At 44.4% G+C, this 23,280-nt stretch overlaps 1 protein-coding gene across 2 annotated transcripts; it reads right to left on the bottom strand.

The window, feature by feature from the left end:
• Positions 1 to 12,964: 12,964 nt before the first annotated feature.
• MFSD1 (major facilitator superfamily domain containing 1) lies at positions 12,965 to 23,270 on the bottom strand. Of its 2 annotated transcripts, none has more exons than XM_009075179.1 (15): positions 23,225 to 23,270; positions 22,424 to 22,476; positions 21,861 to 21,973; positions 21,456 to 21,498; positions 20,422 to 20,489; positions 19,918 to 20,026; positions 18,875 to 18,977; positions 17,913 to 18,011; positions 16,491 to 16,602; positions 15,912 to 15,968; positions 15,297 to 15,453; positions 14,658 to 14,755; positions 13,749 to 13,861; positions 13,410 to 13,457; positions 12,965 to 13,029 (listed from the first exon to the last, which is right to left on the bottom strand). In XM_009075179.1, exons 1-15 carry the CDS (start codon positions 23,241 to 23,243, stop codon positions 12,965 to 12,967), a joined length of 1,257 nt encoding a protein of 418 aa, XP_009073427.1. In that variant the 5' UTR covers positions 23,244 to 23,270. The 2 variants fall into 2 exon arrangements, with proteins under 2 accessions (XP_009073427.1, XP_009073426.1); XM_009075178.1 differs by having other exon boundaries at positions 21,930 to 21,973.
• Between the last annotated feature and the right edge of the window lie 10 nt (positions 23,271 to 23,280).

Below are 23,280 nucleotides of genomic sequence, written 5' to 3'. Positions count from 1 at the left end.
TTCTTAAATTTAATTGCTGCCCTCAGGGGCTCCAAACCTGACAGACTTTTCTGAAGTTTAATTATTTGTTACCAAGGCTTGTGAGGTGAAGGTGCAAATCCAGTAGGAAAGTCTGGTGCTAGCACCACCACCTGCCTTTTCCACCCCATGCCCGTGCCCAGGCACTGAGCACAAACCTCTGCTGCAGCAGGCATAGGTTACCTTTGCTTATTTAGCCTTTAAAAGTAATTAAAGGAGATAAAATAGACCAATTTGAGTTGAGAATAGACCAAATCACTGTGTGATATGAACGTGTTGTGATCACAGCCAGTTTGACTTCTACAAAACACACAGTGAGGGGTTGGAGTTGTCCAGAGAAGGGAATGGAGCAGAAAGGGGGCAGAAATGGGGTTCCCCCACACCCAAGGTGAGCTCTGGGCAAACCCTTCCCACCTAAATGAGGGGAACAAGACCTGCATGACTGGCTGAGAATCAATCAACTGCTACTTTAAATAATATCATTTTAAATCATATTTTCTCCTCTTTGAACAAGCTCTTCCCTTCTCCTGCCACCCAGGGAAGAGCATCCAATGTGCTGATGCAGGAGGAATGGAACAGAACCTGCTTTGAACCCTCAATCCCCTCAGCATCCCTAATGATTCCTTTCCCTCCCAACACCACTGCACCGTGCAAACTCTTTTGAACTGAGCTGTTTAATCAGAGTCTCCCCAGAGGAAATGCAGCCAGGAGGGGGAAAAAAAAAAAGAGCGAGTTTTTAATAGAGAAAGAAAAAGAGCCTCTTTGGAGTAAAACAAATGGTTCTCTAACAAAGAATGGCCTGGGGACAGGAAGACAATGTGGAGCTTTTGATGCTACAATGCTGCAGAGGAGATTGATGCTCTCAGAGTGCAGATTTTACCCCAATTATAAATCTCCCATAGCAAGGAAGGAAACAGGATTTAGTCTTCACTTACAGTAGACTAAATTTGAGCTTTTCTCTGTCGGGTTTTCAGGTCTAGAGTTTAAGAGGAACCTAACCAAATGCTCTCAGGACTCCTCTCATCAAATTTCTATCATGTGAATATTATGTTTTAAATATGTAGGACTTGCCCTATCAGCTCTGAGCAAATAATATCAGGGTGTTTCCATTTTCCTGCCATTAAGAGAAACCTCCTTTTCGTTCCCTTTGCTGAACAGTAGGGGAAATCCTGGAGTCACCAGGGTCAGGCTCCCAACAGGGTAAAACCCAACCATCAGTCATAAAACCATCAAAGTTGGAAGAGACATATAAGATCATCAAGTCCAACCATTAACGTGGCACTGCTGGAACCCCTAAACCATATCTTCCAGCACCAGCTCCAGACACCTCCTAAAAACCTCCAGAGTTGGTGACTCCACCACCTCCCTGGGCAATATTCCAGTGCCTGCACACCCTCACAGGGAAAACATTTCTCCTGACATCTGATCTGACTGCTCCCTGTCTTAGCTTTAATCTGTCCAGTTCTCTAACACTCAATGATCTCAGAGGACTTTTCCAAGCTATGATTATATCTTTGCAGTCTCTCCATGACACTTGGGAATGAAAACATTTCATTTCCATGAAGAACCAGGTTCTGGTTGCCCAGGGAGGCAGCCTGAGGGACAGCCCATGAGCATAGAACAGGTTGCCCCTCAAGGCCCTTCACCATCTCCATTGCCCTATTAACTCCTGCTGTTCCCTCTGGGATATTTGACCCAGCAACTACAAAGCATATCCAACATTTCTGACACCCACAACGTTGTTATTTTAAACACACTTTCAATAAACTACAAAAGTTGATCCTGTTGAGGCTAGAAAATAAATGATCTCATTAAAAAACATTGGCACTTAGCAAGATCTCTGGTGGCCAATCCCAGCTCGGGGAGGGCTGTAATTTATAGCTCTGATCCCCACAGCTAAACCATTTAATCTGCTAATAAACATCAATCACTGATTTTTATTGCCCTATTTTGCAGCCTGAGCAGAAATCCGACAAATTAGGCACCCCCAAAGTGACTCTTGCAAATAAATACTGACTTTCATATTCAACAATATCATTCCCTGGGATTCATTTTTTATTTAAGCTCTACTGGAGATGAGGAAAAAAGGTTTATAATTACAAAAACAGCTACAAAGTGCAGTGGAAAAGCAGCTGGAGAGCAGGAGAAGCTCTGTGACAACACATACCTTCATGTCCAGTAGAGATGGCATCAAAGGTGTGTCCAGATATTCCACGTGACTCCATAACTCACCATTCCAAAGTTGTTGTTTCACCTGGAGTGCTGCACACAGCTCTGGTGGCCCCAACAGCAGAAGAACATGGAACTGCTGGAGCAAGTCCAGAGGAGGCCACAAAACTGGTCTAGAGGATTGGAGCATCTCCCCCATGAAGACAGGCTGAGGAAGTTGGGGCTGTTCAGCCTGGAGAAGAGAAAGTTGTGTGGAGACCTCAGAGCAACTTGCCAGGATCTGAAAAGGCTCCAGGGAAGCTGCAAAGGGACTCCTGGTTAGGAACAGCAGTGACAGGACAAGGAGGAATGGGGAGAAATTGGAAGAGAGAAATTTAGATATTAGGCAGAAGTTTTCCCTGTGAGGGTAGTGAGACACTGGCACAGGTTGCTCAAGGAGGCTGTGGCTGCTTCAACCCTGGAAGTGTTCAAAGTCAGGTTGGATAATCATAGAATCATAGAATTTAGGAGTTGGAATGGACCTTACAGATCATCTAGGTCTAGTAAAGACTTGAGCAACCTGATCTTGTGGGAGGCCCCAAAAAGTCTTTGTCAACCTTAACCATTCTGTGATTCTATGACTCCATGAAACTACTGCCCATGTCAATCCAATCCTAAGACCTTGGGAGGTGACTCCAGCAGCAGCTCAGCCAGCCCAGGGACCCAGAGAAATGTGTTCAGGTCAAAACACAATCCACCACTATTATTGATCTGTGTTAATTATCTCCCTGGAGCAAACTCAACTCCAAGGAGCTTTGCTTCCATCAAACATGTCTCACCTTTTTTCCAAGCCAGGAAAACATATGAAGGCACTTAAATCCCTGCCTTTAGTCCTGCAACTCCATGAATCCCTTTTAGCTTCTGATTACAAGTCTTGCAGCTCCTCAAAGTGAACTTTCCAGTTGTCTCTGGTAAACTCTCAAGTGTGTATATAAAATAAGCTTGAACTGAGCCTCACATCAGCAATTTTCTAAGTGTTGCATTAAATCCAGACAGTGTTTTTCATCTCCAGACAGACAAAATGCAGATTAATCCCCCAGCAAAGCCATGCAGGGAGAATTTTAAGCATTTCTGTCAGGACTAGTGAAACTGTGCTGCATTCTGTGCTGGCTGAGCTCCTGAATCATTTTTGGTTCATTTGGAGGCCATTTGCTAACTTTATTAGGCAATATTCAGATGATGGATATCAAAAGGATATTCCCTGTAAACCAGGCTTTGTTTCTGAGGACAGTAATTAGGTTAAGCTCATGAATAAACCCTTTAGAGCAGCAGCCTGAGCAAAAGGAGAGGGGAAAATATCCCGGGGAAAATGAGAAGGAAAAGATTATTACATGCAAAAGGACAAAGTCCCTTTGTATAATATTCTTCATTTGATACCTTTAAAACAAGCCATATTTGAATAGAATTGTCACAAAACATAGAGGTAGATCAGTAGGGAAGTGACCATGATGCCATTATGGTCATAGGCTATAATCGTAGAATCAAGGAATGGGTTGGGTTGGTGAGATATTAAAGCCCATCCCATGCCACTCCCTGCCACGGGCAGGGACACCTTCCACTAGCCCAGTATCCATGAACACACACATGGGATGCAGGGAACATCACATTGAGTTCCTCACTCATTACTGTCGGAAAATCGGTTAGGAAATCTCCATTCAGAGCTGGGAGGAGACAAGGGCAGAATGTTGGGTGCCCTGGAGCCATGGAAACATAGAAGGGTTTAGGTTGAAAGGACCTTAAAGACCATCTAGTTCCACCCCCTGCCATGGGCAGGGACACCTTTCACAAGCCCAGGTTGCTCCAAGCCTCATCCAACCTGGCCTGGAACACTTGCAGGGATGAGCAGTCACAGATTCTCTGGGCAACCTGTGCCAGTGCCTCAACACCATCACATGGGAGAATTTCTTCCTAATATCTAATCTAAACCTATTCTCCTTCATCTTAAAGCCATTTCCACTTGTCCTAGTCATCTCCAGTTCCTAGCACACAAACTACTGCCTGTCACACACTTGTACAGTGTATGGAAACATAACAAATATGAAGCCACCCTCAGTGGGAGAAATGTCTTCCCTATATCCCATCTAACTCTTCCCTCTGCAAGTTTAAAGCCATTCCCCTTGTCCAACTCAACTTCCAACCTGGAACACAAGTTTAGGCTCCTTCAAAACTACAGCCACAGCCTCAGCAGCACAGGATGTTCTTCCCATGTTCAGCCTTCTACTGCCCTGGAAATCCCAAAGCAATTCCAGGACAAAGAGTGCCCCAAGCCAGGTCACCTCTCCTCTTACTTACTCATGTTAAGAACCATTACAAAAGGTTTTAAGAAAGAGAGGGTTTGATTTCCACTTCAGCAGAACAAAGAGTTGTATTTCAGCACTGCCAATGAGCTCTTTTTCCTGGAGTCAGCTCTGAAATAATATTGACATTAGAGTCAATGCATTATATATCACTATATTTATGTCAGAATCCATTGGCATCGAAATAAATCAATCTAAATGCAGAGCTCTTGGATTGAAATGAAGTCTGAGAATGCCAGAGCTTCCCTTCAGTTTCACGCAGCTTCTCAGATGTGTATCCATCACTTCTGACAGGTTTCATACACTGGGGTATCACCTCTAGTCTCACTAAAAGCTGTTTGAAGGGAATTTTATATTAAAAGACTTGGAAAATTTGCTTCAGAGAGCAATAAGCAATATGGTTTCTGATAGATAGAAAGTCAAGTTTTACTCTTAACCTCATGTTCATGGTGAATTTTCTCCTGTGAGGGTGGTGAGACACTGGCACAGGTTGCCCAGGGAGGCTGTGGCTGCCCCAACCCTGGCAGTGTTCACAGCCAGGTTGGATAAAGCCTTGAGCAACCTGTTCTGTTGGGAGGTGTCCCTGCCCAAGGCAGGGAGTTGGGACTGGATGATCTCTAAGCTCCATTCCAATATGAATTGCAGGAAAGTCAACAAGGGTCACCCCAAATCTGTCTGCTCACCTTAAAACAATGGCAAAGCCAAACAGGATGGTTAAATTTGGGTTAACAGGTTGGCTTACCCAGACACAGTGACTGTAAAAGGTCATCCACAGTCACAGAATGGGGAAGATTGGAAGGGAACACAGTGGGTCATCTGGTCCCACCTCTCCACTCAAGCAGGGTCAGCCCACATGGCTCAAGATTGTTTCCAGATGGGTCTGGAATATCTCCAGTGAGGGAGAATCCACCACCTCTCTGGTCTCTGTTCCAGTCCACAGTCACCCACACAGTAAGGAAGTTCATCCTCATGTTCAGGTGGAACTTCCTGTGCATCGATTTCTGCCCATTGCCTCTTGTCCTATTGCTGAGCACCACAGAGCAGAGCCTGATCCACCCTCTGTCACCTCCTGCAGACACTGACAGACATTACTGAGGTCCCTCAGATGTCTCTTCTCAAGGCTGAACAGCCTCAGCTCCCTCAGTCTGTCCTAAGAGAGAGACTCCAGTCCCTTCAGCATCTCTGTAGTCTCCATTGGACCTGCTCCAGGAGCTCCATGTCCCTCTGGTCCTGAGGAGTCCAGAACTGGACACAGCAGTCCAGGTGTGCTTCACAAGGGCTGAGGAGAGGGTCAGGATCACCTCCCTGACCTGCTGGCAATGTTATTCCCAATGCCCTCCAAGATCCCATTGGCCTTCTTGGCCCCCACTGACTCTTTAATGAAGTCCTGAATCCTTGAATTTAAACAGGTTAACCAAATTCCCTGCAGGATTTCAGTGACATCTAGGATTTGCCCATGAATCTGCCCCAGCCCTGAGTGAGCCATTTGTTCCATCACTTACCTTCATTTGAGGTGGTCCATCCTGTTCCCTCACCATTCCAGCTGACAGGAGAGATGCAGGATGCCAACTCCACTGCCTCTGAATCACTGCCATCAACAGCTGCTTTATATCCACAGACAGAGCTTGGGAAACATGTAAACAAGTTAATTAATTAAGGTACTGTAATAACACAGATTTGAATAATCTGAGGAGCAGCCTGATGGTTACAGATCCACAGCTGCTACAGGGAAATGCCACAAGGAGCAGCAGTTGCTTGCTCAGAGGAAACAGAACAGGGACTATTTCCTTCCTTCTGCTTCCTGGAAGAATGTTCTGCAAGCAACAGGTGGAAACAAAGAGATTTCAGCCCTAAATCCTAAATGGACAAGTAGGTTTTTCTCCAAAGGTTGAAGAAGGAGCTTCAGCTGCTCCAGTGGCACTTTTCCAGTTGGACCAGACAAAGCTTCTCCCAACACACACCCCAAAACCACTCAGTAACATATTGAATAACCACAGAACCACTGAGGTTGGAAAAGGCCTTCAAGATCATTGAAATCACCCATGACCCATTACCACTTTGTCAACTAGAGCAGAGCACTGAGTGCCACATCCAGTTGTTCCTTGAACACCTCCAGGGATGCTGACTCCACTGCCTCCCTGGCCAGTCCCTTCCAATGTTTAACCACCCTTTGAGTGAGGAAATTCCTCTTGATGTCCAACCTGAACTTCCCCTGGTGAAACCTAATGGAGAAGACCAAGAATTTACCCACACTGGAAATAAACTCAGTTTAAGAGAACTAAGGGGTTGAGAGATGTAACTACCTGGTTGGAACAAGACTCCATGCAGCAGCAACTTCTCCGTCCTCATGCAACCCACCAAGACCAACAGAATTAGCTTGAGAGAAGCAAAATGACATCAACCAAGGAGGCTTTGTGATGGGAACACCAAGGCCTAATCATAGCAGGGATCAGCAGCACTCCTGTGCCCCCCCACACACACAGCTGTATAAGAAACCAGTGAGCACATAGAATCCTTCTCAATGGAGGACACAATTTAGGTCTAAGACTGCGAAGTTTAAGACAGTTTTGACCATTCTTTCCTTTTCCATCAAATCCAGGCCATGATTTGCTGCGCATCAACAGAGATGATACAATGGCCACAGCCTTTGCTGTCAGATGTCAGGTGGGATGGCAGCAGCTTCAGTGAGCTCTGACCTTGTTTGCATCAGTTAACCACCAGATAATCCAACAAAGCTGTGGAAAACAGGTGCTTTTTCCCAAAATTGGACCAAATGTAGCAGAGCCTGAGCAGCAAAGCAGGATAGGCTTGGGCAGAGACAAGGATGGACTGGTGTTTCAGAGAGTGAGACACAGGACAAAGTAATCTCCAGAGGTCCCTTCCCACCTGCACCATCCTGGGATTCAGCTTTAAAATAAGGCAAGTTTGGTCACTTTATTGCCCTGTTTTACTTCATAGAATCCCAGATTGGTTTGGGTTGGAAGGGACATTAAAGATCATCCAGTTCCACCCCCTGCCATGGACAGAGACACCTTCCACTAGCCCAGGTTGCTCCAAGCCCCATCCAACCTGGCCTGGAACACTCCCAGGGATGGGGCAGCCACAGCTTCCCCGTGTAACCTGTGCCAGAGCCAAGTCATATAACTGACAGAAGAATCACAACAGTAGCAGCCCTGAAAGACTTATCTTTTTTGTTGTCCGTGAGCATTGCAGTGCTGACCTCTAGTGAGAGAGAGCCCTGGAAACGGGAGCATTTGTTGGGATAAACCTCACTTTCCACCCCTTCCCTCTTAGATCCACATTCCTTACCTTCAGGGAGGGGACAGTCACCTGGCTCCCAGTTAAGCCCAGGGATGTGATATCTCTTGCACATAACAGTGTTTCAAAGGGTCAAGATATCAAAAGATACCCAAAAAGTACAATAATTCCAAAGCTGAGCAATAAGTTGCTGATTTTGAGCTATTTAAGGTATTTACATCACTACCTAATGAGGGCTAAGCCCCTTTTCCATCCTCAGATCATGCCTGGAGAGGGTTTGGAAGTTACTCCATTTGCAGAATCCACCCCAGGACTTCAGAAGGATCCTCAAGGGTACAGAGAATTGAGGAACTGAAAACAAAGCTCAATTACACATTCAGTTCGGGGTTAGTTATGTCACACACAAAACACCAACCTCCAGGGGACAGCAGAGGAGTTTGTGGCAGAATTAGAGGAGAAGCAGGAGATGAAGGACATGAAGAGCAACAGAGGAACAATAACCTAATTTCCTCCCCAAGAAAGACAAATGTATCAATCCATTGATGGGGGAACTGGAGGAACTTTGGCTCCTCAAAGACAGACACACTTCCCTCAAACTTCTCCAGACTCCTCAGGGGCAGCAGAAGTTGTGTTTACTTAAATAAGTATCTCTGTGGGTCTCACCAACCACCAAAGGCAACAACACATCACTGAACAGGCAAGAAAAAGACAAGTACCAGTGTCTGTTTACAGTTTTTATTCAAAAATACCCAGAATTCACAAATCTACAAGGAAACAGAACCCAACTTGCACCAACTCATCTCATAGCTGTTAGTGTTGAGTTCTCAGAAGGAGCAGAGAAAGCACCAGGCAAAACCAGCACAGGTCAGGGCAGCAAGTTCACAACCTGCTGCTTAATCTTCCTAGATTGTCCTTCAGAATCCAGAAACATCAACCAAAATACTCCTGGAAGTCTCTCAGGTACATGATCTTAGTTTTCCAGGACGATGAAGAAATCTCCACTGAAAAGTCTTTTAAAACAAACCTTAAGACCATGAGTTTCAGGTTTACTTATATTATTGCAGGCACAAAATACATATTACACGTCATAGTATTTTAATTATAACAAACTACTTTCTCTGCAGTCGAATGTTTTGCCAAAGGCTCTTGAGCATCTTGTGGCACACAAGAAGTCAGCCAAGGAACATTTACCCCTGTGCACCTTGTCCTGTACAGCAGCTCCTTGCTGTTCCTAGTGCAACCAAGAAGCCACACGCTCTTGTTTTTACAAGCAAGATCAGCTTAGTTTAGGAATAGTTTGTCCAATTACCTTGATGAATAATTAAACCCAAGGAAAATGCACTCTGGAGTTGTTCCTAGGAACCCCCTATCCACTTACATTGAAATGATGGGGAAAGTTATCACTATGAAATTGAACTTTCCCCACTAACCCCGAATACACTTCTTGCATTGAACTCTTTTCACAGTTTTTAGTTACAACTTCCTAAAAATACATCCATTTTCTCATTATTCAGGACTTGCATGAGGTTATTGCTAAGCTATTGACCCAGTGTGAATTCCAGGCCTAGCACTTACTGAACTCTAACACTGGATTGTAGTTTCCTCTGGAATATCCCCTTGGGAGCCTTTCCTCATCTTTTTCTCTGAGAGAAATTAAACAAGAGCATTCCCAACAGAGACAAAGTTTTCCAAGGTGAGAGGCTAAACAACTCACACCTCCAGCAAGGCTCAGTGATTGGATTATTGTCACATCTAACACAAGAAAGAGATCAAGTCTTGGCTACTGACTCAGCTACTCACAGAGCATTTGAGACAGGAGGGTGAAGTACTCAGGGGTTGCAACAAAGAGCCACATGGTTCTTCATCAGTCTCTGTGTTAATTACCCACAGCGAAGGAGGAGTTTAAACCAAGTACTTTAAGACTAGGATCTATGCTTGCAGCAAAGGTGCATCATCCTTGTCAGCACTGGAAACATATCCCAGGAAAGTCAAGGTATTCAAGAGGGCCAAGAGGCTATTTCAACACACTCCTGTGTGCCAGTGTTGATAAATAGGGACAGTAACTAGCTGGCAGCTGCAAAGAAATAAAATGAAGACATCATGCATCATAAGAAGTTGCTCCTCAGATTAGTGGGTTCACCAGCCACTGATTCAGCTCCTTCATTAGGCTGTTAATGACCAGTGTGAGGCTATTTCTGAGCAGCAACATGCATGGAGCATCTCAGGTTGATTTGTTGGGGATTCAAATCAACATCCAAGCTCTTAAAATAAAGATCTCATAGTTCTACTCTCAGTTATTAAACCCCTTACTGTGCTACTAATACCTGAGCTCCTAGTTTGGAGAGGTATTTATTCCTTAAACTAAAGTCATCAGCTTTGGGCAGTAATTTAGCCAAGTCATCTTCATTCTGACGTCTGAGTCTCTCCTGTTCTTCTGCTCTGTAAAAGAAAATTGGTTTCAGATCTTTGCCCTGAAGAGGTCAAAGCCAACAACTTGCTCTGGTGATTGTAGTTTTCTTTCCAATACCTAAAAAATGCTTATGGATGAATCTTGATTATCAGGTTAAGTGACACTGAGCTGTGTATGGTTAAGTAATTGAGTGTAAAGAAAGAGAGAGGCTGTTTTCTGCAGTTTCCTTTTATTCAGATTGCAGTAGAAAGAGAAACCTTTTGGGTTTTCACCCATTACAACATGATCAGTGAGCTCCTGGAACAACTTTTACTGACTATGAAATAAGCTCTCAACCCTTTAAAAACAAGATTACAATACAAATAGACTCGATGGTCAAGAAGGCAATAAAAGACTGCTCAGCAGTCTGCAGAGTTCATAAGTCTCCTACAGAAAACTCAGTTTGACCAGAGCATTTGTAGCTCTTTCTCCATGTGTGAAAGAGAACCAGACCCAAAGGAAGCTGTGAATACATTTAAGACAGTGGTTTGCATTAAGACAGTGACAAAAGCAGCAAGTGACCTGTTTCTAAGCTCTGGGTGAGCTTTATCACAGAATAGAAATGCCATTTAATGAAGAATCTCCACCCCACCAACATGTGCAGCACATCAGACACTTCATATCAGACCTTATCTGAAGTTGAATGTGCTTGTCTCAGCTGGCAGCGCTTAAACACAGTGCAAAAGGCCACAAAAACCCACTCAGTTCCAATGAAGAGGTGATTTGGCATGAGTTAAAACCAGTTACAAAGCAGAACATTGAGCCTTTTCCTGTCACCCTCCCCAGGATGTTAGTTTTTCTTCCAAAGAACTACTGTGCAGAGAGCAACCTAAACACTAGCATTCTTCCAGGTGCCATGGTGCTCCTCAACTGTTCCTCACTTCTGGGTGGAATTTGCTAGTCAACTTTCTTTTCTGCAAAAAACATTGTGATAAAAATTACTGACAATGCTGAGGCACTAAATAACCCACAGCACACACAGGAGACACTGGAACTCTTACACACATCTCAGGCAGGTGAAAAAGCAGCTCTGGACACAGAATTCCAAGGGGGTTTTTTGGGGCGTTGTTGCATTTGTATTAAAAATTGGCTTGAGCTTTTGGTTTGAGGATGAGACTCATCGTAACTAAGCCAATCAGATCACCAGGGTTTAGTTTGCTTGAGCTTTCCTCAAACTGAGGTGTGGAAAGAACAAGAAACCATGTTAAACCTCACAAGTCACTTGGTTAGACCTTGCTCATAGGTATTTTGGGGATTAAGTATCACCACATGGACAGTTACTCAGTCCACAAATCCACTGATAAGGAATGTCTTGTCAGCAAAGTATTTATGTGGAACAAACATAGGTGAGACACAGTTACCTATTAAAAAAGCCAATAATCCCAACAACATTAAAGCCAAATGAGCTTCAAGATGTGAGACCTGCTGAGCTGAATTGGGGCAAAACACAAAGCATTTGAAAAGGAAAACCCAATGTCCTTCACACACAAGCAGCTGGAATTGTACAGCTGTGAGCTGGGAAGTTGTGACATGACTTACTCTTTCACATGACATATTAAACCAAGTCTAGACTCATAGAACACATTTACTTAAGGAAATCAAATGTTTGCTTTAAATATACTTTACAAAATCAATTAATCAAGACTTCATCTTCATTGACATTATGTATTTTTAATTCTCATTGGACTAACTAGAACTAGGAAAAGGTAACACAGTTTTTGGGTGCTGAGACAGTCCTAGAAGCATCTTCAAACAAGGTCATAAGGACAAACTAATCTGCCCAAATTCAGTCTCATGGACAGACTCTACACTGTGACTGCTTTAAAAGCTATTTTTCTAGACAGTCAAGTAGATAATGAAAAGGTTGGACGGGTTTTAATTGACAATTCTATTCTGAAGAGTGTCACTGTCCCTATTTTCTGTAGGGATAAAAGCAGGACATACAAATCTCCCACAGAATAGAACTGGCTTAATTGGATGAATCAATCTGCTCTATGGAAGGTGTTCCTGCCCATGGCAGGGTTGGAATGAGGTAACTTTAAGGTCCTTCCAAAACAAACCATTCCATCACTCTCTGAACTGCCAAAACTCCCTTATTACAATAATTCCTGCCCAAATCCCACCTCAAGTGCTCCATCTCCTTGTAAAGGAAGTGGATTTCACTTTGTTAAAATACTCTGCCCCATTTCCCCCTTGAAAATAGAAACTTTTCACTGTGATAAGTAATATTTATGACAGATCTGTTCCCAAAGTGACTTTCATTAGTGCTGCAATTCACACTCAGCCCATAGTTTTCAGAGACAAGGTGAATTAACACTTCTAAATCAGACAGCAAGAGGAGCAAGCTGAAAGAGAAGTGACTGGAATGTAATTGCTTCTAAAGAAGCTTCTAATTACACTTCAAAACTTGGTCCCTGCATTACTGACAGGTAATGTTTGCTGCCTGACTCAGGTACACACCACATCGATGAAGCACAGGTTGAAATAAGCAATACAACATGTTTATAAACACATTTCACTTGGAAGGCCATTGAAATGAAGGAAAAGTGCCAGGAAAGGACACCTGGTTAATTCCTAGCAGCTCTAAATGTTGATTCACAGGAGGAATATGAAATGCTACTGGCTGGTAAGAAAGAAAACACTGTATAAAAGAGCTTGACTTCAGACACTCATCTGCTTCATTCCTTTCAGGTTAGATATTTCATCAGGACATGGATATTTATTGGGTTTATACTTACTCAGATGCAGCTGCTTTCTGCAGTTTTTCCCTTTTCTTTGCAGACCAGTTGAGATCTCCACCTGCAACACAAGTAATATGCACACTGAAGCTGTTCAAACTGGTCTGGTTTGTGGCTTTGCTAAGAAAAGTCACTAGAGGAGTTTTCAGAGCACTTGGGGAAAGAAATCAGTGAAGTTGTTTTAGAAATAGAGGAAAAGAGAAAGAGCAACATGGTCACAATCCCCTGAGCAAGCTAAGCTAAGCCAGGACCCAAAGTAAGGAAAGGCTACAGAGTTAAGGTTTTATATTCACATATTCATGTACAGTCCAGTGTGATAAGGAGTTTAGAAAGAGCTGCAGAATATTCTCCACATCTGTCCAGGTCAGCTGAGAGGACAAATACCCTTGAGAACTTCAATTGTGATAAAAACCAACACCAAGAGCAGCTGAAAACACTCACCTGTGAGGTGATTCACAAAGTACAGCATGACCACAGCTATCAGGGACACTGAAACAGAAAGGAACAGCTTTAGCTAACAAGAACAACAACAGAGGAACAGGTTTAACCTATAACCAAGCAACAACTACGATTTTTGATGACAGTTATAACTATTTACACTAAGTCACCTCAGGAAAACCACAAAACATTCACTAGGTTTGAGTTACTTTCAATGTTGCCCCAGTTGAATCCTCTAAGAAAGGAGTTATTACTGTTTTACAGGAAATATTAAGGGGAAAAAAAAGCCTAATAAAGCTTTCTTAATCCACAGAATCCATTTTTAGTGTGCTTAATACTTACAGCAAACACAAGCACTGAAGAAAACTTCAAGAAATAAGTATCCTCTTGTGTCCAGAATCATCCCAGCTGCTATAGCAATAACTGCCAGGCCAAGGTTCTGGATGGACTGCATGCTAAAACAGACCAAAATGGATTAACACTGGGTACATACTGATAATTTTCATTAAAAAGTCATTAGTGGTGCTGAGCTAACAATGAGATTAACTTCTTCCTATTTGTTATGAGATATGAAATTCCTGACTCCACACTTTGGCAGAAGTTTCTTTGCAGCTACCAGAGTCACATGCTCCAGCACTCAGCCACATCCTGAGACTGCACAGGACTTCCTGCTACAGCAAACCTGGAGGGATGAGGAACCACTAATGTGTCAGAATTTGATAGTCAGTGGTTCAGTAGTACCAGGACATGGTCACTGGAGAGAATCACAGACTGGTTTGGGTAGGAAGGACCTTCAAGATCATTCAGTGCCACTCCCTGCCATGGGCAGAGACACCTTCCACTAGCCCAGGTTGCTCCAAGCCTCATCAACCTGGCCTGGAACACTTCCAGGGATGGAGCAGCCACAGCTTCTCTGGGCAACCTATGCCAGTGCCTCACCATCCTCACAGCCAAGAATTCCTTCCCAATATCCCATCTGGCTCTCCCCTAAGGCAGTGTGAAGCCATTCCCCCTTGTCCTATCACTCCAGGCCCTTGTAACTAGTCTCTCTCCATCTTTCCTGTAGCTCCTTCAAGTACTGGAAGGCCACAATTAGTTCACCCCAAAGCTTCTCTTCTGCAGGCTGAACAACCCAACTCTCTCAGCCTTTCCTCCCAGCAGAGCTGCTCCATCCCTCTAACCATCTTGGTGCTTCCTCTGGACTCATTCCAACAGGTCAAGCAGCACAGCCAGACAGACTGAAGTACTTACAAGCCATAAGCAGTTCCCAGCTGGTGCTCTGGGACAACAAAAGCCACCATGGGCCATAGGGCACAGGCCAGCAGGGAGTAGGCAATTCCTAGCAGACACTGGTGACATAAGAACAAGCAAAGAGATGTCAGATGTATTTCTGCTGTGAAGTTCTAGCAAATTAATATATTGGGTTTCCCTTTCTCTTCCAGGAGTGACCCACATGTTAAACTCTAGTAATTAGCATTAAAGAGCCTGACTTGAACCTCCAGAGGAAAAGATCAATGCTACAACTAGAAAAACACCTGAAAACCAAGGTATAAACCCTGACACACTGGTGAGCACTAAAAACCTTAGTTCCAAAGCAATTTCTCAAGGTATTTACCCTAAGAAGGGGAAATCAATAACAAAAGACTTTATTGAGGTTTACCAGGTCCAACACAGGACATCAGAGACAGTTTAAGTAATAGTAGTAAGCTCTTGAAACAGGCTAAAAGGACAAGCTTTAGGTGAAAAGTGAGCACAATAATCTAGTAATAGAGTAAGGAGTGTTTTCCACCTCAAACACAGAATAATTCCCCATCAACTCCACTGCTTGTTTTATGCTATTTAGCTATATTTATGTTACTAGCTAAAATGGAGCTAATTTAGCTCAATTACCATTGCTATCCAGGGGTTCCAGAATGTAAAAGCCAACATGATATGAGAAGCAAGTGTGGTTACCACAGCACATAAGACCCAGATGATATTCTTTCCAAGCTTATCCACCAGAAGGCCAAAGACAGGGGACATGGGGGCTGAGATGATGTACACAATGCTACAAAGGAACAGAAATAAGAGAGCTGAACATTATCTGGGCATGGAAAGTTTTAGGTGGTAGATGGTACAAGTGTCTCCAGAGGAAACACCATAATCCCTTGTTATATGTGAGGCTGGAGATAAAAACACACCAAAAAAACATACCAAACAACAAACTCAGGAATTCCGAATTCCCAAAAGGTTTGAGGACATGAAATCACTTAATATCCAAGGAAACAGTGGCATACTCTTGAAGTCATAGAGTAACAACTGGTTTGTGTTAGGTTTTATTTGTTTGGGGGTTTTACCACACCTCCTAGTTATTCCTTGGACCATATGAAACCTATTTATCCACTAAATACAAGTCAACACCTCCAACAGCAGATCCCAAACCTCCTCCCACTGCTCAGAGCCCAAAGGTACAACCTGCACCTCTAGAACATGGCAGTGTGACTTGTTAAATCAATCACAATATACCTGTTAATTGCACTTGCTTCCTGGGGGGAGAACCTGAATTTCTCAATAAAGAAAACCCTAAAGGGAGGAAAAAGTGAGTATTTAGGAAAATGCACATTTGTAGGACATGAAATTACAATTAAGCTATACAAAGATACATGAATTGAGTTTATAACAAACTTAAATGTAACTTGGACATAAATATCCCAACACAGACTGATTTATAATTAATTTAGAGCTTATTATCACACTCTACACATTTTTATCTAAGGACTACCCAAATTACACTTGGGAGAAAACAATGTATAACCCAAATAATGAGGCATTAGGTTATCTTTTGGAAGCAATTTTCCATGACAGCAAATTCCACACCAAAACCAACATAATGCCTTAAATCTGTATCCAGTTTTAATCAGGGAATGGAGCATCCCTCAAGCCTCTTGAGTTCTGCCCACTCAGTCCAGGCCAAGCAATGCGACTTCCCACAGGTATCAGCACATGAGGGAACTAAAGTCAACTGAAAAGAGGAAAATAAAATCTAAGGAGCTAGTTAAAAATCGAGCTAAATTCAAGGGGAACAGATGGAGAAGCGACACTTACTTCCCAAGTCCAATGAAAGGAAAAACTGCAGCATAGTAACAGACACAGATGCCAAATATAAGCCACAAGGACAAGGAGAAGTCCTTCACATCAGTGAGTTTGATCACTTCACCTGCAGTGGGGCAAGAGCCAACATGGTCTCAGACAGCAAATCTGGAGTTCATCCACACTGAACAAACACTGAGGCAATCCCAAGTCACTCCTAAATTACATGGCACTGTCTTGTTGAAGTTTACACACTGAGAGTCACTTAAGAACACTTAAGTGCTAAATCAACAGTGCCAAAGCCAAGAACAAACTGTCTCTCCCATGTGAGGCTGATGTACAACTTCTCTAAAACCTCTCAAAGTCTTAAGCAGCAGAATTAAACACACTTTGTCAAGGGAATGTTTAATCAGCTGGAAAATTCCTGTCCGGAGCCTTGTGTTGTATAGGTTAGATGGGGATTGGAGCAACATGGGCTAGTAGAAGATGTCTCTGCCCATGGCAGGAGGAAGAATGAGATGAGCTTTAAGGTCCCTCCAACCCACTCTGTGATTCTATAAGATGTTCCTCTTTGGATCTCAAGTTTATTTTACTTTTAACTGGTCTAAATTCTCCCACATGGAAAACTCAAAGCACCACAGACACTGCTAGAAAAGAGCTCCATATTTTTACACAGCTACTAAAGGCAATAACTGGCTCAACTCCAACAAAACAAAGAACCAGTGAAAATGGCACGGATCAAATTGGTGTGAACTGGGAAGCTCTCCACATGCTTCATAAACACAGCAGATGACAAGAGCTTCTGCCTGTTAAACTGGGGTTTAAAGCTGTAATCCTACTGAGATAAAAATTAACTAAAAATTATGACTGTGAAGATTCACAGAACATTAAGGGGTTGGAATGGATCTCAGAGATCATCCAGCCCCAACCCCTGCCATGGGCAGGGACACCTCCTACCAGAACAGGTTGCTCAAGTCTTTATCCAACCTGGCTCTGAACACTGCCAGGTTCGGGGCAGTCACAACCTCCCTGGGCAACCTGTGCCAGTGTCTCACCACCCTCACAGGGAAAACTGCTTCCTGATATCTAATCTAAATTTCCCCTTTCAATTTCTCCCCATAACTCCCTGCTCTGTCCCTGCAGTTCCTAACCAAGAGTCTCTCTGCAGCTTCCCTGGAGCCCCTTCAGCTCCTGGCAGGTTGCTCTGAGGTCTCCACACAACCTTCTCTTGCTCAAGCTGAACAGTTCAACTTTCTCAGCCTGTCCTCGTAGGGAAGATGCTTCAATCCTCTAATCAGCTTCGTGGCCTCCTCTGGACTTACTCCAAAAGATGTTAAGCAGCAGCCACTGAATTCCCTAAAATCCAACCTGCACAGTGCAGTCACTGGGTCTGTCCCAGGCGAATGAAGCCCAAGGCAGTTCAGCCACACCACTCACCTGTTTTCCCTTGCTCCTTACACAGCAGTTTCTCTGCTCTCCTGTCCAGGTAAGCCAAGACTAATGCACAGGTCAGTGAGAACAGACATGTCACACCACCTGCAAGAAGGCAATGCCACATGGTTAGCCAACAATTTGAGTGGCAATTTGGCTTTTAAGCACAATTTGTGTAGTTTTTATTAGCCAGATAAAGGCACACGGTTTAACACCAGCTTGTGTAATGGCTCAACAGCTGCACAGCTCCAAAAATAAGGTGTAAAACTGAAGCCTGAAACATGACATACATCTGCCTTGAACTGGAATACAAACATGCAGCAACATTGATTTTATTTAAAGCATTATCACCATTCAGCACAAACTCCTTGTCTATACCTTATAGGAACAGAAACAAAGCTGTGCAGCCACAGCTTCTCTGGGCAACCTATGCCAGTGCCTCAGCACCCTCACAGGGAGGAATCCTTCCCAGTATCCCATCTAACTCCACCCTCTGTCAGTATGAAGCCATTCCCCCTTATCCTGCCCCTCCAGGCCATTGTGAATAGCCTCTCTCCATCTAGCAGGCCCCTGCAGGCACTGGAAACCCACAATTAGATCACCAGAACCTTCATACCCACAGCTCTGGAGGAAAGGAACAGCCCCAAAAAGTCATTGAAATTTCACTTCACAATCACACAACTACAGCAAAGCTTTGCTACCCTTCAGAAAACTTTTTGTCCTTTATTCAAAGCATGTGAATTGTTTCATCTACAAAAGACACAAACTTGAATTAGGCAACCACAAGAATCCACAGCATTTTATTAGCTGCAATAATCCCTGCACAAGGATATCAATCAACCATGGATACAAACAGCATCTGAATTACTCTTTTCAGGCTCAAATATATTTGTCCTCCTTTCATTTACATCAAGCTCACATTCAGAAGCCCAAAACAGCAGGTGACATCAATCTCAAACACTACTGACCTATCATGAGAGCTAACCCAAGGGTGCTGGGCCCAGTGTACCCCAGAAGGTCTTGAACTCTTGAGTATATCCATCCCATGATATTCATGTTCACTGTGCTCCCCTAGGCAGAACAGATTCAGGTAAAGGATCATGTATTGCACAACTCCAGGAATTCAAAAGGAACATCAGGTTATGGGAGACAAACAGGTAAGATGCTGCACAGGGAAATCACCAGTAACAGCAGTAACATTATTCCCTGCTGTTTTGGTCAGTGTTTGGAACAAATTAATCAGTGCAGCAATAATATACCAGTACAAAAATCAATGTTATATGACTGTTACAGTGTTTCCATGAGTTTAGAAGTGCCATAAAACCCACATCATGCACTGCATTAGCACATAAACTGAGGTGAATTTAATGTTAAAGCAAACAGTTCTAACTAACCAAAATATAAAGAAACATGGAATGACAGAGTGATTGGGTTGGAAGGACCTCAAAGATCAAATATTCCACCCCCTGCCATGGGCAGGGACACCTCCCACCAGCCCAGGTTGCTCTAAGCCCCATCCAACCTGGCCTGGAACACTCCCAGGGTTGGGGCAGCCACAACTTCTCTGGGCAACCTGTGCCAGTGTCTCAGCACTCTCATAAGGAATAATTCTGTCCCAATATCCCATCTATCCCTGCCCTCTGTCAGTGGGAAGCCATTCCCTCTTGTCCCAGCACTCCAGGCCCTTGGAAATAGTCTCTCTCCATCTTTCCTGTAGCTCTTTCAGGTCCTAGAAGGCTACAGTTAGTTCACCCCAAAGCTTCTCTTCTCCAGGCTGAACAATCCCAACTCTCTCAGCCTTTCCTTGTAGGAAGAGATGCTCCATCCCTCTAATCATCTTGGTGCCTCCTCTGGACTCCTCCCCTCAAATCTTGAACATTTCTAATCTCATGTTCATTTATAACTAAAATTCTCTGAGAAGCACCAGAAATACTGTTTTCCACTTTTCTCCCTACCAAGACAAGTCACACAATTTAAAGTCTACAAATGAAAGCTGTGGTTTCACACTTACAATTCTGGCCATGCTGAGCTGTAACCCAAACACCAGATTTAACTCTTTGCCTTTGAACCAACTCACTGCATATGTGTTCTGGGCCACTGCCAGGGACTCTCCACCTATCCTAAAAGAGGAAAAGAAAACACTTAAATTGCAAGAAGCAAAGCACCAATGTCCATCAGGTAATGGCAAGGCCAAGATGACAGAACGTCAGGGAACTTGAGCTATGTACAAGTAGATTTAGTGCACAGATACAAGGCAAGTGAAGCCAAAGATCAAAGAAAAGATGCAGTGTCCTAAGAATAATTGGTAGTTTCAGAGTTTTTGAATTCAGCAAGAACTGCAAAGTCCTATTTCTTGTTTTCTAAGTTACATCAGGAAGACAACTGAAGATCTTTCATGCCTTACAGAGGCCTCAAAACCCAACAGTTTTGCCTCAGTGTGAATATAGCAGCAGTTTGGTAGGACACAAAGATGGTCCTGATCTCAGAGAGCACAAAGATGCTCTTCTAGACTTACCCAAATATGAATCTGCCCACCTCCATCAGCCAGAAAGTGTTCAGCAGTGCTCCCAGAGAAAAAATTACCTGTCAAACAGACATTTAAGGAGACATTATAATTGTATATTCCAAGTATGCAACAAACTAGAACCAGCTCAAAACAGAAACAAAAGTGCCTCTCCCTTCGCAGACCTGTAGAAATATTTCACAGCCACTTCCTACTCCTGCTTTTTTGCCTTTGCTCCCTCTGCCTTCTGATCCTGCAGGCTATACAGTATCCAACCTGGCCCACCCTGTGACTGCATTCAGGAAACACCTCTAAGGCTCAATTCATGCCTCAGCTTTATCATCACACCCTGCCAAATACACCTACATGGTAGTTCCACACCCAACAGGTAAAACATTTGGTTGCTTCACATTATTTCACTCATCTTTCAAGGATCTCTGTTCCCAGCCACCCAACCTGTTCCCAAGTCCCCCAGTACAACTCAGGGCTCTCCCATTTCAGTTCTCACCTGTTTAATCCCATTTGAAACACATGAGAAGCCGCAGAGACAATCAAATGATCACTGAGGTTGGAAAAGACCTTCAAGACCACCAAGTCCAACATGTGACCCATCACCACTTTGTCAACTAGCTCAGAGCACTGAGTGCCACAAAGTCATTCCCAGAACATCTCCAGGGATGGTGACTCCAACATCTCCCTGGGCAGTTCCAACGCCTGACAGTCCTTTCCATGGAGAAAATTCTCCTGATGTCCAACCTGAACCTCCCCTGATGCAACCTGAGGCTGCTTCCTCTTGCCCTGTCCCTTATTCCCTGGGAGCAGAGCCTGATTCCCACCTGGCTGCACCTCCTGTCAGGGAGTTGTAGAGAGTGAGAAGGTCCCCCCAGAGCCTCAGTTTCTCCAGGCTGAGCTCCCCCAGACTCTCCTTGTGCTTCAGCCCCTTCTCCAGATCCATCCCCTGAAAATCTCTCATGAAGTGAGGGACCCAGAAGTAGACACAGCACTCAAGGTGATACATTACCCTTCACCCTCTCCTTTGCACTTACCTGCCCAACACACACAAAGATGCTAAATATTATAGTGCCCAACCTGGAAGAAAAATAAAATCACTTAATGCATAGCTAGAGCCTTTTTTTCCCCCACTATAAAACCTGATGTTAGACCTCCAGCAAGGAAACAAGGGCAGGTTGATATGCAATAAATGTACAGCTCGAGAACTGCCTTAAGAACAGGTAGTGCAGCCTGGTGGGTTTGAAGTTAATTTGAAGCCATAAAGGAAAGCAAGTTCATTCCTACTGGTGGAAATTCCTAGTTCACATAGAAAAATATTAGAAAAAGTTTATTGTAACTTGAATAAACTTTATATTACATATATATTATAAAGCCTAAATTTCATGTGCACTTTTAGTTTAGCATTCACTGAACATGAGTGACACTAACATTGCACTTACCGAACTCCAAACACTCTGTCTATCAGGAAACCTCCAAAGAAGCAAAGAACCACATTGGGCCAGGAATACCAGGCATAGAGTGCCATGAACTGGGCTGTGTTCACCTTCATGTCCTACAGAACGGAAGGGGAATGGATAAAAGTAGTTACTCCTATGGGAATTGTGGGACACAAAGTATCCAAGTAGAACCATGTAGAAACAAGTGCACTTTGTGATCTGGCCACTGACTGCACTTCATAGGATCACAGAGTGGTTTGGGCTGAAAGGACCTTAATGTCCATTGCATTCCAACCCCAGGAACACCTTCCACAAGCCCAGGTTGATCCAAGCGCCATCCAACCTGGCCTGGAACATTCCCAGGGATGGGGTAGTCACAGCTGCTCTGGACAATCTGTGCCAGTGCCTCACAACCCACAGAGGGAACAATTCCTTCTCCAGATCCCATCCAACCCTGCCTTGCGGCAGTGGGAAGCCATTCCCCCTAGGCCTGTCCCTCCAGGGTCACTCTTTCTCATTTTTACAAGCTCCTTTTAGGCCCAGGGAGGCCTCAGGCAGCCACTCACCCGCTGGACCTGTGTTTGAAGAGCTGCTGGGTTGTCATAGCAGAAATAGCTGCCTGCAAGGAGAAGGAAGTGGCTCAAGGCTCTGCCCCAGCACCCCAAACCTGACAACACAAACCCCAGCATCCCAGACCTCAGCACCCTTGACCCGAGCACCCCACACATGAACATCCCAAACCCAAAACCCTGGACTTGAAACCCCATACCCCAACCTCAAATCCTCACATCCCAGTACCCTAAACTGAGCACCCCACACCCCAGCACCCCAAACACCACCACCCCAAACACCACCACCCTAAACCTCAGCATTCCCAAAGCCCAGCACCCCACACCGAAACACCCCACACCAGAACACCTTGGACCTGACAACCCAAACCCCAGCACCCCAAATCCCAGCACCCTAAAACCCTAACACCGAGGACCCAACAACCCAAACCTGAGCACTCCAAACTCGAGCACCCCCAAACTGCAGCACCTTAGACCCAAACACCCACACTCCAGCACCTCAAATCCCAGCATCCCGGACCCCAAAGCCAATCACCCCAGATCAGCGCACACACACCCCAGCACCCCAAACTGATCGCCCCACACCCGAGCACCCCTGACCCCAGAAGCCCAAACCCAAGCTCACCACCCCCAAGCACCCTAAACCCTGGCACCCCGCACCCCAAACTCAAGTTCCCCGCACCTCAGCATCCCGGACCTGCCAACGCCAAACCGAGCTCCTCACAGCCTAACACTCCAAACCCGAGCACCCAAAATCTGAGCACCCCAAACCCCCAGAGCCCGCACCCCAGCACGCACCGAAGCCCAGGAAGCACATGAAGGCCAGGACGAGCAGGCGGTGCGGCAAGCGCCGC

This window comes from Acanthisitta chloris, unplaced genomic scaffold (genome assembly GCF_000695815.1).
Source record: "Acanthisitta chloris isolate BGI_N310 unplaced genomic scaffold, ASM69581v1 scaffold905, whole genome shotgun sequence".
Lineage (NCBI taxonomy): Eukaryota > Metazoa > Chordata > Aves > Passeriformes > Acanthisittidae > Acanthisitta > Acanthisitta chloris.
This window is presented reverse-complemented; position numbering and strand designations above follow the sequence as displayed.